Source organism: Poecilia formosa, unplaced genomic scaffold (assembly GCF_000485575.1).
Source record: "Poecilia formosa unplaced genomic scaffold, Poecilia_formosa-5.1.2 Scaffold140, whole genome shotgun sequence".
Lineage (NCBI taxonomy): Eukaryota > Metazoa > Chordata > Actinopteri > Cyprinodontiformes > Poeciliidae > Poecilia > Poecilia formosa.
The window spans coordinates 1,397,074-1,413,397 of NW_006800079.1; the positions used below are offsets into that span (position 1 = coordinate 1,397,074).

At 38.6% G+C, this 16,324-nt stretch overlaps 1 protein-coding gene across 3 annotated transcripts in view; it reads left to right on the top strand.

Annotated features, from left to right (window-relative positions):
* The window catches only part of LOC103145333 (neuropilin-2-like), a 112,886-nt gene that overhangs the window by 24,667 nt on the left and 71,895 nt on the right, over positions 1 to 16,324 (top strand). For all 3 annotated transcript variants that reach the window (XM_007562715.2, XM_007562716.2, XM_007562717.2), the window contains exon 3: positions 10,055 to 10,236. In XM_007562715.2, the coding sequence (XP_007562777.1) occupies positions 10,055 to 10,236 (182 nt within the window). The remainder of the gene's footprint in view (positions 1 to 10,054; positions 10,237 to 16,324) is intronic.

A 16,324-nucleotide genomic window follows, 5' to 3' on the forward strand; every position in this document is an offset into this window, starting at 1 on the left:
CTTGACTTAATCTAAATAATTTCATTGCATCTCTGGCTGTATTTTTGGAGCCGTTGTCTTACTAAAAAGTAATTCTTCAACCTGGTCTTAAGTCATTTTCAGTCTCTAAAGAAATTCTGCAAGAGTTTCCTGTATTTAGCTCCATCCAACTTTCTTCAGCATTTCTTTTGCTGAAGAAATGCCTCCCTAGAAAGTGGCTATTGCCAGTACCATGTTTCATAAAGGTGACGATGTGTTTAAAGTTTCTTGATAGCCATGTTCCATGTCTACAGAACAGTATATCTTCATCTGCATATTTGCTATGTCTCCTGCATGGACTTCTTACAGCATCTTTCTTGGCATTTCTCCATCAGGACCAGATTTGTGAGCTGCATGTATCACTGTAGCTCCTTCAGGGTTACCATAAACCTCTTGACTACTCCAGAACTAAATGCTTTCCTTCCCTGGCCAGCGGTTTAAGCACTTTTACCTCATCTTGGTAGGTTTGCAGCCCTGCTGTATTATTATTTTTTTTTTAATTGTCAGACAGATTAAACAGTGCTAAGGTAGGATTTCAAAGCTTTGGAGGTAGCTTCAAAACCTTATCTCAACTTTTCCACTCTTCCCTTAATCATTTAACTGTTTCTTGAGCTTCATGATGCCGTTTTTCTCACTAACATTCTCTGAAATCCTCTCAGTCCTTTAGAGCAGTGGTCCCCAACCCGGTCCGTGGACCAATTGGTACCGGGCCGCGCAAGAAGTAAATAAATATTTCCGTTTTATGTATTATAAAAGTCTGGAGGATCTTTTATTTTGAAAATCCTATAACCGGATTCTCTCGGTTACTTGCGCGCCAACACTGAGCCCACAAGTAGCAAAATGAGTAAGAAACGGATCAGATGTCTTTGGAAAGTTTCTTTGCAAAGGGGAAAAGGCCCAGAGAAGAGACAGGAGGATGGATTTATCCCGGACCGGTAGGTGAGTCCCACATTACAAGCCGCTCTGTGTAACATGCGGCGACCGGCTGCTAATGAGGCAATGAAGCTTCAAACTGCTTCGCCACGTAGAGACCGAGCAGGCTGTGGATATAAGCAACACTTCGGGTGTCATTGTCTCCCATCACTCCCAGATGGGACCGTCTCATTGCAGAGAAACAAGCTCAGGGCTCCCGTTAGTCATTATCGTGAGCTAAAATGTTCACGAAAGTAAAATGTTCGTTTTTGTTGCGCATCTGTATCTTATTTTGAAGGGACACATAAACGTTACCATAGCGACCAGTGTCAGAGCGTTTGGGCAGTGGTCGAGAGGAGATGAGTAGAGCTTGTGAGTTTTAAGTCTAGTTTAGACGGCAAGATTTAAGAATTGTCGGCCCATTCTCCACACCACACGAACCGATTCCAGTCACGAACATCCCGATTCCAGAGGATAATCCAGTAAAACCCCCAACATAGCGGGAGTTTAGAATAACCAAACACAGATGACGATGTAGAAGCAATAGTGACAGTTTGTGGAGTAATTTTAAGAGATAAAAGATGTAACAAAAAGAAAAGGCGGTGGATAAAAGACGACGGGAGCAGCCGCTCTATTTGCTGCACTATGATTTGGAGGCGACTATGTTTTTTCATAGTTAACATTTTTAACTGAATAAACATAAACATATATAATAACGACTTTTACATATAGTAATAAACATTTCCACATATCATCTCCGATATCCACCGGACTCATTTTCACCACCAGTTTTTCACAGCTGCGCGATATGTCAGCTGTTTGGGATTCCCCTCTGTTCTTACGTCACAGCGCTTTCTGATTGGCTACTGTCACATTCAACAGGTTGTATTCTTGTTCCCAGTCAGGGAAAACCCCACAGGCTGCGTTAAAAGGGACAAGACAACCCAAATAGGGGATATTCAGGATTTAGCGGGAACACCAACATGCAGCTTTATCTGACGTTTCAGCCCCCCCCCCACCCCCCGACCCCCGGGACGCAACAAAATTTCCTGTAATAAAAAGGTTGGGGATCACTGCTTTAGAGAACAGATGTATTTATAGCAGGATCTGCTTATCAGCTATTCATTACTTTAGGAGTTATTAGTTGCAGATTTTATTTCAGGGTATCTGAGTAAAGAAGTCTAAATACATATGCACACCACACTTTCAAAATTGTAAAAAAAAACAACAAAAAAAAAACAAAAACAAAAATCTGTGATTTTCTTTCCACCCCACTGCTTTGAGTTAGTCTCTTAAATAAAATCCTAATAAAACTCAGTAAAGTTTGAGGTTGGAATGGGACACAATAACATACAAAGTTTAGACGGTGATGAACAACCTTCAACAGGGTAAGTCACTGTAAAAAGAAGTTCACATACAGTCAGCAAAAAAAAAAAAAAAATCAGCAAAGCCTTAGAGCTTGTTTTTTACTCTGCCTCAATCAGACATTTAACTTTATGCCAGATTTATTCTCTCTTCTGTGTGTCTCGTGTAATATGAGTCACATATCAAATGTGAACACCGCTGTCTGCAAATGTAGAAATATTTTATCACACATGCAGACACATCTGGCTGGCAGACAGAAGCTGTGCAGACTTGACCAAGAGAAGAGTGAGAAGATGGAGTGATGTGATGTGACACTGGCCTCCGGGCAGAGCGGCAGAGAGGAGAAAGGTGGAGGGAAGAGAATGCATAACAGAGGGAGGAGGAGAGAGGAGCAGCATGTGGAGTGACAGTTCGATTACCAGCTGTGGGCATTTAGCAGCTGCCTGCGTGTTTGGATTAACATCACTGTGACTCTACCAGCAGGAGAGTCAAACATCCAGACAAAAGTTCAAAGAGGCAAAGACGGTTTTATCACACTGTTTTGGGATGGAAAACGTAGGAGATCACTACAGAAAATGAAGAGTTTCAGTCTGTTTACCTGATTTTGAGGTTAAAGCGCCGTTATTGGTAAACTATCAGGCAGTGACTGCAACAAGTGCTTACAAAGAAATGTCAGCTGTTTATTTCGTACAGCTGGGGTCAAAGTCTAATTGGTGTGGTATTTGTAGAGACAGGTGTATTCATACAAAAAAATAGATCAACTAAAAAACATTAGTCATATGTTCAACACATGAAACAGCTAAAAAAAACAAGACTTAAAACATGTAAATATAAATTTACATCAAGAATTGCAATAGATTGCAACAAAAATTGACTAAAGAAAGATTTGCACTGCATTAAAATACAACTATGTAGGTGTGAAATCTGAATTTTAAAGTCAGGAACTAAATTTCTAGAAATAAAGCCATATTTTAGTACTGGATGGTAAAAACTCCCAATCTTTAAGCCATTAAACTGCAAAGATGTGCTCCTCCAAAGGTTTCTACTGGGGTTCTTGTAAATCGGTGCAGTTACAGCTGTAGGAGTAATCAGCTTAATTTAACTACTGACTATTATGTTGTATGAAAAAATAAGTATGGCCAATGTTGCCAAAAATGTGGTGAAATCTAAGCGTTTCGAACATAATTCAATTTAAGTCAATGAATAATAGAGTCCATCTTTGATATCCATCCATCTGTCTGTCCAAAAACAAAAAAAAAAAAATCCCAACAACTTCGCACTTGTTGATTCAAGTGATGCCATGTTGCAGAATAGATTTGATGATATATTAACCAGTAATGTAGTGACTTTAAATTATGCATTCATACATAACCTCCTTCAGGTATTGTTGGCAATAATGATAATACCTCTGTGGTGATTTATGGATGCTCCCTGGAGCCCTGAAGGTCTACCTGATCAATGTCTGCTACTGTAATAACCATATGCATGTTGGTGTGTGTAGGTGTGCGTGTGTGTCAGTGAAGGACTGATCCTGGTCAATGTGTGTTAAAACCATAATGAGGAATCGATTAGTTGTCCTGGAGACTATGGCTGGAAACATGCATACATACTTCCCCCCATGCACTCATACACATCGTCCAGCACTAGGCAATAATAGACCTATTACCTGATATCAGTGAAGTCGGTCGCCCTGCTTGCTCTCTATTACCTGCTTCACTGACACACTTACAGCTGCTGCTTTAAGTCAACGCAGGCGTATGAATATATTGTCTAAACTGAAAGCGTGTGTGAGTCTCATTAAACAGAACACTTCTCAGTGACTGATTTATTATTATTTATAGGCATAAGTGAGAGCATAATTTCATATTTGGGGCTTTGACTTTCAGAAATATTAGATATTGTGACTATGGACTCTGAGAACCTAAATAAAAATCTACTCTGATAGATTCAATTTGTGTTTTGGACCTAATCTTCACAATTTGCTACTGAAAACTGCTTGAACACTATCAGATGTGATTTGTAACACATCGTTAAATTCCTCATGGGTTGTTTTTGCTCACAGAAGTGTCTGGAAATACTAAGAGCTTTTCCTTTCCAGCTTGTCCTGTGCTGTCCCCTCCCTCAAAAGTACCGGCAGAGAGTTTTCAGAATCAGTCCATGAGCTGTCCTTCTCTGTACTTTGCTTTTAGCAGCACTGTCCAAGTGGAAATCTGTGTTTGAAAACAAGGTTTGGTTCACATTAACAAAGAAACAAACTTTTTTTTCCACATCTTTTTAAAATCAGTCTGGAAATAATGGGCCTGTAGTCTGAACATAGCCTTCAAATCTCCTGATTTTTTTTTCTCTTGGATTGCATCCGCGGTAAAATAACAAGCATGCATAAGTGAAATGAAGAAAAAAATGAAAAAGAACTGCAGAATTACAGTTTGTTGTGGCTTACAGGCATCGTCGCTTTTGCAAGAAGCATCTGTTAGCGGTCAGAGGGATTGGCGGAAACTAGCAGATCTATAATTTCTTTCCTTTTTCTGACAGAGAGCCAACAGTGCAGTTTTGCTTCTCTAAGAACAATCTTAGAATATCCCTTATGGCTAAATTTGCACTCTGACACTCACATGACTAAAGCAGAAGTGGTACATACACTATGATTTACCCCAGATGTTCTGTTTTAGGGAATCTGAAATTCCACATTTGACCTGCTTTTATTATAACCAGTATTGTTAGGGTGTGTATCAGCTGATTTCTTCAACTTTTTAAGTTTTTCTGAATTTTATTTTATGAAATTGATCTCAAACGGTTAAGCTATTACTGCAAAAAATATGTTCTTAGTTGAAGCACATTTTTGAATCCAGACACAGAGTAATTATGTAGTAAAGATGTGTTTAAAAGCTTAAAATAAGGGGGTTTATTTTGGCAGCAGCATAATTTCACACTGAAAAATTGAGAGAGCAACCTATAATTTGAATGAAGAAGAACAGCCATTGGAAATTTAGCTTTCAAGAAAATCATAAGTGGCATAATGTAATTATTGAATATACTATTATTTAAAACAAATGTAACTGAAACATTTGTATCTTCATTTACCGTATCTATTTTTTTTAAGTTAATTTGCATATCTTTGAACATACAATCAATAGTAAATGACTTTTTCTTTCCCTGACAACATGCAGTTGCCTATTTCTGACAGCCACTGACCAATGTGTAGGACGAAAACCCCAACTTATTTAGTTGCCACACACTGTCAGGTCAACGAAGTGAAAACATTTCCAACAATCACTACAGGAGAATAACATCACATCTCCATAACAGCCATTAGGTGTTTAGGAAGATTTAACTAGGACAGTTTTCATTGGTCAAATGAGAGTTTTAATTAATTTAATTCTCATCTTTACAAGTATCTTAGCAGGGAAGTCTTTTTTGCACATTAGATTGTTTTGCCTCTACCATCACCCTGATATGGACAACAACAACAACAACAACAATTTGATTTAAGTCTTAGAATCCAAACTTTTTTTTATCTGACTTTTTTTTCTTAGAATTCTGACTTTTTATGTCAGAATTAAAAGAAAATTACCAAAAATGATCAAGTGTCAATGCCAATTATGTTACATGAAAATAATCACTAATAATCAGGGCTTCTTCCTTATTATAGGATTTGTAAACCTGCATGTTATCTACACTGAAATGTCCCGTATTTATTAGGCGGATTTGAGTTTTAAGACTAGAATTGCCTGATGGTGGATAAACAATTTAAACAATTCTGAATCTAAGAAAAGAAGAACTCAGAATTCCAGGATTCAAATAATTGTTTATTTTTTATTTTTTCGGTGGCCCAGATCTTTTTTCCATTCCCTGACCTTTAAAAATACAGGAAGTGTGAAAGTTCATTTGACAGACTTTTATGAGCTTTCATGCTCTAAAAAAACTCAACTCAATTCCACAAACACAGATGAATAGATCTCCAAAAATCCAAACTGTCACGCCGGTTCAGACCTTCTCTGACAGTTTGTTTTGGATCTAACGTGTATTGTTTCTCCATTTAACGTGAGAATCACTAAAAACCTTGCTACTTGTTTCCAGTAGATTAATTTTAGGGGAACAGTGTGGGAGAATCAGATTTGAAGGTCTTTGATGGCCTTTGGCAAGTCTCGGTACATCAGGGATTGGCTACAGTAGAGTATATTTGGGGAAAGAAGAGCAAAAAACGGGAGCGATGATGGGATTTAACAGTTTGTTAGAAGCAGTGTACCTCCCACGCATGCATGGATTGGAAATCTCAAACCCCTCGGAAGAACCTTGTGTAAAACCACAAGCTTTGTTTGCATCAGCATGAACAGGCTGTGTGAATGGAGGTCTTAGAAGTTGTTGGGTTTTTGTTTTTTTCTTAAAGGCATAAATTTAAAGGTGAGGATGACGCTCGTCCTTCTCTGCGATGTGTGGAAGACAGTGTGGATACAGTCAAGTGAAAGATAAATCATAAAAGAGACATATTAGGCAAAATTCAAATTTTTTAAATTTTTGTACTTCCATGTGGATCTCTACTGCTTCTAAAAACAACCCAACTGTTTAAAAAAGTCATTAATTTTTGGTGTCTAGAAAATGAACCATTTCAAAAACTTTTGTAATGTAATGTAACAAACTAGCAGAAACTGTCTCTAACCTAGCAACCCCACTTTTATCTAGCTTGTCACCTCCCAAGCTGAACTGTGGCATGTTTGTTAAGATGGTTTATACCTCTGTATGCGATGTACAATGGCTGCTGGAAAAGACAAGTGTTTTGTTGTTGACTTACCATCCAGAAACCTCTTGCTGCATTCTTGTTGGTTGTGCAGGAGGCTCCAGGTCTGCTTTTCAAAGAGGCATGGTTGTATGATTGTGCATCTGTTTGCAGCCATTTTCATGTGTGAGTGTAAAGGTTGAGTTGGGCGACCAGCAGCAGACTATTTGGATTTAAAGTGACAAAAGGATCCAAAAAGTTAATTCTGAAATGAGTCGCATTTCAGAACTGATCAGATTAAAATTACATTTTCTGAGAATGATTTTGTGCAAAAAATGTTATGAACATGTTTGATCTAGCCCATAGATCCATCCTAACCTGTTCAAGGAAGCACAATAGGCCACCTTTGAAGCTCATTGGCTATAAGTTTTGCCTTTGCACCTGTAGACGGAACTAATATTATGTGTTAAACAGCTCAAGATTAATTTACAGAAAAACTAGAAAAAAATAACACGCAGCACACTGAAGAATAATTAGAGAAGGAGTTGTCATTGCACAAAAGAGGTGTGGGTAGCTGTCACGACAATGAGACGTTGGTTTAGGAAATATATGACAGGAGCTGTGACACACTCACTCACTCACGCACCCACTGCAGAAGCACACACATGCATGCACAGTGACAGTCTGCACCATAAATCTGATGGTGGGGTGAGGGGGGGGTTCTGCCTGAAACATGGTGGGAGGGAAAGAGGTTTGTGACCCTCATCATGTTGGGAGGCTGCTCACCTGTCAGATGAGACACAAAGAGGAGGATGATAACAAACAGAGACTCACGCACAGGTAGAGGCACAGCTAAAACATCTATTCTTGGCTGCATGTTAGAAAGTGATCAGTGATCTGGTGGGTTTTTAGTTCACGCCGGATGTCTGTGCTGTTTTTCTGATATGACAGGAATGATCACTTTATCCATCCGAAAATGTGAATTTACCTGTCATGCATAAAAGAAATACTACTTGATTAGAAATAAACAGTAACCATGTTTTGCTTTTAGTGTTTTCTTTCCCATGCATATTAATGTCAATAAAGGTAAAGCTGCATAAAATACCTCAGTTTTCAGTCATACTTAAGGGATGACCTAATATTATTGTCCCAGTAAAATATATTGTTTAGTGAAATTATTTAAGTTCAAACTCAAAAGTGAACAAATACAGAAACGTTTCTGCCATGTAGTTATGTAATTGGATAAAATGGTATTGAAATTGAAAAGCTGGGTGAATAGACCTTTGCTCATTCCATAAGATTTAAGAAAGCATGTATGTCTCTGTATGTCTGTGAATGTCTACAAAAGGATCACTTTGAGAAGTGTGCTTATCTCGAGCAAACAGGTCAGTGAGACCCAGTTAGTATGTGAAATATTATAATTCAGAAGAAGACGGTTAGAAAAAGATATTCCTGCACTTGAGTTTGGTTTGGAGTTGAGTCATGTGGTTCTGTATCAGAAACGTCAGTCTTTCATACATTCTTACATGTTGGTTTCTTAATTTTTCTCCATATAATTTGTCATTTTTTCTATTTCTAGTTTCTGTGTTCTTGCAACAAAATGGTGCTCAGTATATACATTTTGAAAGTACAGTTGAATGACATTAAATGCTGTGTATGTTTATTTTAGCCAGTTTCTGTATTCTCTGATTCAACCAGAATTTTTGCTCAGTGCTTCAGATTGCTGCTCGCTCTCTCTCTCTCTCTCTCTCTCTCTCTCTCTCTCTCTCTCTCTCTCCACCTCTCTCTCTCTCTCTATGTCTCTCTCTCTGCAGTTCCAGATCTAGCCTTCGGTATTAAGTCAACCTAAGCACTCAGATTGTATTCAGTCAGATTCTTGTCATAATATTTACCTCTCCACATGTCAAAACAGAACAAGTTGCTTTTTAAGAAGTTTTGTCAGGTGAAAAACTCTTCTCTATAGGATGCATGACATCGTGACTTCAGCATGAAATGTTGTATTTGAAAGAACTACTCAACTTTTTTGGCTCTATGAGACCAAAGTACAGATCTTTTTGTTCTGACTGTAGTTTCTTTTCCAATTTGGTCTGAATGGCATAAACCTTCTAACTAAGGTTTAACTCTCTACTCGCATGTCAAACTCCAGCATAAACATGTTTGCCTCTAAAAAAGGGGAGGTGTGACAAACGCCCGTTAACAAATAGCGAAAAGATTAACACCCTTTTCATATTCATGTATTTTTAATATGTGTGCAATGTGGCAGCAGCTTACCATGAGCTTAACTTTTATTATCCAGAGGCACATGATACCTTCATATGGTGAGTCATTTTAATGACCAGAGTTGCTGGTGGATGATATTTTTAACAGCAATAAAGTCATAAGTAGCTCTTTAACGGCGCAGGAATTCAAGGGTGCACAAGCTTCAATAAAATGTGTGAAGATCAGAGTAGGAAAAATGATTCAGCACTGATGTGGTCAGGAGTGATTGGTATGCTGTAAACAAGCATCCAGGTAAAGTTCACCCCAAACGTTTTGCTTTAGTTTAAGAAAAACCCTTAATTGTGAAGGACCGTGTTTCAGTTAGAATCAAACGTTAAAGCCTTCCTTTATAACTCCCTCCAGGAATTTATTCCCAGGAAGCTATTTTAGAGGCAGGCAGGTGTGCCTTTGGTATCCAGACACAGAGGCAGCACTCCTGCTGTGAGTCCACAGATAGACCTTAACATTTGTTGTCAAAAAACATGAAAGAAACAGGAATAGAAATAGATTTCTTGTCAGTAAAGTCCTTTTATAGTAGAAAACAATTCCCAGCATCCTGTCTGCTTGCATTTATTGAGAGTTCATCTTTCATGGTGTTTTAGAATGTACTTTTAAATGATAAGCATTTTTTTCCCCCAACAAAAGAGCACCTAATGTTTTAGGCATGAGCAGTGATAGTTTGGAGTTTAATCTGAAACTTTATCCATCCATCTCCTCTTCATGGTAACAGTCCAGTTATTCCATCTTAATAGATCTGATTTATCAGGACACGTTTGTCTTTGGCAGGTATGACTATGTGGAGATCCATGATGGGAACTCGGAGTCAGCCGACCTCCTGGGAAAGCACTGCAGCAACATTGCCCCTGCGCCAATCATATCATCTGGCCCATCTCTTCACATCAAGTTTGTGTCGGACTACGCCCAGCAGGGGGCGGGTTTCTCACTGCGCTATGAAATACACAAAACAGGTAAGTCAAAGCTACCTAAGGTTTTACTGAAGCAGTAATCCAGGGCCCTGTTTTTTTTTTTTTTTACAGTACAACTTTATAAATGTACTGTAATCTGCATTAGTAAAAAGATATTTTTCTTAGTGGATAGGGGACTAAAACTGGCTTCTGCCCAGGGCCCTACATCCTTGCAAATCTGGCTCTGCCCACCACTCCCAAACCATGTTAATCATAAGGATGGTATTAACACACATTTATGTGAATAAACACAGAAGTTTTATTTTTGTGGAAAATAAACAAGGAAATTTGTCTTAAATTGTGTCAAAATATTAGATTTTTTTAAAGGAATTTCAATTTTTCGGTCCAGAGAAATGAAGAATCCTTACTGTAAATTAATGAATACAATGCATCTTACAAGAGGCTATCATAACAAGCTACAAGGGGACTAAACATGCTTCATTAGGTGATCAGGCCTTGTTTGTCTCCCTGGTGTAAATGGAGTCAGAGGGAAGGCATCAGGAGACACAGCGGAGGACCCCTGAGGGCCCTCCAGCATGTCCAGGCAGGTCATTTCTTCACATCATGACACTTAGTGTGTGTATAAAAGTGTACGTGTTTGACATGGCTCCCCTTCACGCCACCATGGGTCAGCTGAAGCGAGACCAATTGAGATCAAGGGCAAGTGAGACACAGAGGCGAGCAGTGGCGGCCTCACAGCCATCTTGTCCCGTTCCTTCTGAAAGCATTCCTCACATACCGGCCTAATTGAGTCCTGAGCTCCCGTTCCCCTGAGATCCACCCACACACACAAACACACACACACACACACACACACACGCACACACAGAGGGCTGAGGTTACTAACACAACACGTGTGGTTGTTGGTGTTTCTCACTTGCTGGCACCAACCTTTTGGGACTTCTTGAGCGCATTTGTATAAGTGTGAGTGTTGTTGATTCGTAAATGAAGACCTGGTGGACTTTAAAACGAGCCTGGTGTCAATATTCACACGCCAGCACCCCAAGAAAAAGAACTGAAACAAGAAAGAAACGACAATTTGTAAATCGGCTCATTTAATTTGAGCGTAAAATTTTAACGTAAAGACTTGCTGATTTGTTTCTATGCTGCTTGCTTCAAATTGCTTGTCTAAGCATATTTAGTTTGTTTATTAATTGTTTAGATCACTGGCTTTATTGCTGTAGATTACAGTCATATTGCAGGGAAGAATGACATTTTCATAAATAGGTTTAATAAGATTTGGAACAAGTTTGTCTGTCGCTTTCTAGTATCTTGCTTGAAAGTACATTTATTTAAATAATATCCCATATTTTTAGCTCGCCATCAGGAGGGGAAACATGGTGTTTACAGGATCACTGTTTATTCGTTTCTAACTGTAGAGCTTTGTGTTGGTGTCCGACCCTCTCTGGCACCAATGATGGAGCCATTTGGAACATTCAAGCTGTTGCCGCACTGCTAACAGGATCTTGTTTTCCTGGAAGGTGCAGCCGAACGTCTGGTTGTGTGGGTGAATTTTGTTGGAAATGTATGCCAGTCGCAAATATTGTCCAGCCTCACCGTGAACCATTTAAATGTAAAATATGTTGTTGTGTCTTGGTCCACTGCGGATTTCTCTTAATATTTTGCTTCCAAGAAGCCAGCTCTTAAAATAAAGCTGTATTTGTCAATAGTTATTGTCTTTCATAAGGTTTTGTGGGCTTCTGATGAAATTTCAGCACAAATAGTGAATAATTGTGTAGTAGAAAGCCTGCAAAGTCTGACTTGCATTATTTATTCATCCTGGGGGTGAGCGATTTGAACTTGAAGTATTAGCACAATATCTTATGGTAACAATACAATAAAAGTGATACAAACTATTTATTGCTACATTAGTCTGATTCATGCAACTCCGCAACTATTTAACCATGCTTTAAGATCTATCTCTATGGAATGATGCTCTCGTTGAAAGAAAAAAAAAAACGATGGAGAAAGTTGTAAAAGTGACAATCCTGACAATAGTTTTGTGTGGTTTTAATCATCATTAATTAGAATTTATTGCGACAAAGATAAATCTGAATTAATATGACAAGAAACAATACGATAAATTCCTACTCCTAAATTCCCAGATAAGGCAAGGAGGCGTTAATCAGAGAAGCAGTGAGGAGGCACAGGGTAACTGAAGAGGAACTGTTCAGGTGGGAGAATGTTTCGATAGGACAACTTTTAGACACGCATTCAACAAACATGGTCTTTGTGGAAGCATAGGAACAAGAAACCCATTGTTTAGAGAAATCCAAAAGAAGTCCTGTTTGCAGTTTGCCACAAGCCATCCAGGAAATAAAGCAAACATGTGAAAGAAGGTGCTCTGGTTAGATGAGACCATAAATTGAAATTCTGGCCTACATTCAAAATGTGACTGACCATGACAAAACCATGAAGAAGTCTCACCATGGCGTTTTGAGTTCTTTACAGATTCCGAAAGCATGGATTTCCAATGAAGAAAATATGGCCCTTTCAAGTTTAGCACTCCCCAATTTTTTTGGAGGGGGTGTTCAGTGACAACCCAAAAAGTGTTGGTAATGTTAGTGAGCCATGTGTTTACAATGATCTTGCAAATTATTGGCCAAAACCAAAACAAAAGCACATGAATAGCCAATAAAGTCCCAGTGTTTTAATCAGCTTTCAGTTCCCCACCTCACCCACTGAAACAGCTCAGATTTACTCTGTTAACACAACTCTGAATTCAAAGAGTTACCATTTTAAAACCTTTGAAACTGTTATTTAAAGCATGGGGTGGTTTCTTTGTGACTTCAACTAGTATATTTTACAAAAACCCCAAAATCACTGTTTTCTCAGAAATTTGTGGGTTATATCTCTTTTTTTTCCATTTCTACTCTGCCAACTTGTTCTTGTATTGCAGTGGTGCATCACAAATGCTTGTTGTGATGGGGAACTAACATCCCCACCTTGAAGCATGGTGGTTTTTCAGCAGGGACAGGGAAGATGGTCAGAGTTGATAGGAATATGGTTGGAGCTAAATACAGGGTAATCCTAGAAAAAAGCCTGTTAGAGGCTGCAAAAATTCTTGAGGCTAGGGCAGCGATTCACCTTCCAGCAGGGCAATAACTGTAATCGTACAGCCAGAGCTAAATTTATATAATTATGATCATGGCACATTAATATTTAAGAATGGCCCAATCAAAGTCCAGACATAGTGTGGTAGGAAACTAACATCCCCACCTTGGACAAAAGTCTCTAGATGCGCTAAGAGTAGATAGAGATTCCCCCAAAAATGAAGTTATATTTGAAACGAAAGGAGCTTTTACAAAATATTGAAGCAAAGGGTCTAAATGCAAATGAATATCCAACAGCTAGATTTAATGGTTAAGCTTTTATTATTATTCTTTTTTTTTCTTTTGGACATTTTGTATTTTATGAAACACTGGTGAGAAGTGTCTTTCCCAGAAAGCTGTTTACTGGATAAAAAGTGTTCTCTGTGGCCTAAAACAGGAACTCTTGTAAACATAAATCAGCGTGAAAACCATTAAACTGATCTGTCCAGTTTCCACTGCACTTGAGCTGGAAACAATGAGTCGTTACTGTAACAAAGTCGCTCTGTTTCAGCATCATGTGTTGCGATGTTGTTATTTTAGTTAATGGCTTTGTTTTTTTTTTGTTACCTTCATCCCCTCCAGTGAATTTTCGACTTCGTCTTTGTCACAACTCCTGTCTGTTACTGGGAGCACTGGGAAGGTTTTGCCAGTTTGGGTTAGGGCTTGTAGTAATTATGTAGCAGACTTATAGATACATGCACACAAATAAAAAATGGTGTATAAAAAAATCACAGACATACACATAAACAATGGTAAATCAAATGGGCATGCCTTTCTTGTTGTTGTTTACAATCATGTTACTATAGAAACAGTAGTAAATTTCCAGCCAATATGAAGGCAGGCATGAGAATGTGATAGCCAATCAAATTTCACTGTCTGGGCAGTGTTCCCCCAGCTGTTATTGTGACCCAGAACTCGACACATGCATGCGCGCAAGCACACGCACACACACACACACACATACACGCACACACACATGCATACTTGAATGCACTGATGCAGGCTGGATGGTTACTGACAAATGCGGGGCAGCTTGCATGTCTGCACGCAAATGTTAGTTCACACATGCAAACGTGCAGTTTATTTTATTTATTTTTGTCTCACAAGGGGACATTGCAGGGACATATTCTAATTTTACCTTTACTCCTGCAAATTAAACTTGAACTCAAGGTGACCCAGAACTGTCGGATGCTTAAATATTTAAACTAAAATTAATACTGCACCCTGTGGGCAGCAGCTTTTGACCCGAATGAGATATGAATCAGTTCAGCTGAGTGAAGAGATTTTTTATTATTTTGTATTTCCCATCTACACCAAATCTCACTTCCACACAGAAACTCTGTGGGCTTTGTAGTGGGGCAGTTATCGTGACAACCCCTTCCAATAACTAGTTTTGTTTACATTCTAGCCAGTGCCTTTAGGCGCTTCCTAGCCGCTTCTGTCCCACTACTCATCAGCTCAGTTTATTAGTAAGTCTGACCAATCATATCGCTGCCTCCTCCCACCTCCAGCTCCCATTGAGGAAAGTGGTTCCAGATCTGACCCAGCAACCAGCCAAAGGTGCTCTGCAGAAACAACGATGCTTGAAATAACAGAACAAGCATTTATAGCAGAATTACTTCCTCTGCATCAAAGCAAGTTGTGGCCTTTTAAAACTTAAATATTTGAACCACGGCACAGTGGAATGTGAGAGAAGATGTCATCTTTTCATGTCATAAAAATGAACCATTTTCATTCATTTAATATGTGCCACTGTTCAGTAACCTGACTGTTAGATTCAGTAGGAAAGTTTGTATCATCATGAACAGAAAACTGTCTGACTGAAATTTAATAATCTCTAGTCCTCTGTGTGAGTTGTAGCTCTACTTTTAGTAATTTGGTAAAACTTGCTGTGTGTATAAAACCAGCTCCACTAGGAGCTACTCAAACTCTGGGCATAATTAACCCAACACCATGCTTGGTACAGTGTTTATAGGTTTCCAAACGTCAGCCTTTTTTCTTCCGGACAATTTAATCAGGCTGATGTCAGAACTGATTGCCTTTCACAAAACCTACTAAAACATTTTTTGTACAAATATAGAACCATTTGACAGGAAATAAACAGACGGTGGTACCAAGAAGCTTAACTAAAATGAAGGAAAAACATGACGAAACACAAATTTCATTACTGTTTTGCTAGACTTGTTGGGTAGATTAGATACAATTCAGAATGAATTTACATTATAGCACCTGATGTTTATGTTTAGTACTATTCAAGTTGTTTTTTGTACAGTCAAAAAGTAAAACGAATCATCCACATAAATCATTCAAAGCCCCAAATTGTTATGGGATTCCTGCTCCGATGAAGTATTCTTCGGACTGGAACTGTGTGTATTCTCTTTGCTTTGTGCTGCTGATTCAAACTATTCACAAACATTAAATTGTTCATGAAAATTACTTCAAGTCATTCTTTGATCCACACCTCTTAACTTCTTTTATCTGGTTGTTCCGTTCAGAACATGGTCCTGTAGAGGAAATCAGCACCTTGGATTTTTGTTGAACTCCTGAGATGCCTGGCAGTTCAGAGAAGGAGACACAGAGGGAAGACAGTCTTTGGAAAGAGTCAGGGAAATCCTCAATTTTATCGAAATTTTTGTATTTCAAAACAGCTTCATGAATTACATCAGTGAGACATTGCTGGATTTAAACTTTCAGTAAACGGAAGTGAGATTATTTTGCTGTTAATTGTCTTATGGTGGCATGGTTGGAGTTTAGCTGCAAAGGCAGTTTTTTTTTTTTTAAAGGGAAAATAAATGTGGTGCCATAATAAATGCTGAAAGGTAGTTTCTGGCAAGTTTAAAAGCCCACGCTTCAAACTTAAATAACAACCAGGTGGAATCCTAACCTCTAAAATGTTGTGGGTTTTCACGCTGGTTTCAGTGAACTGTGTGTGGTCGCCTGTAATACATTTCTTTCAGTGGGTATCTTACAGTAAATAACCTCTGCATGTGCTCTTGTGT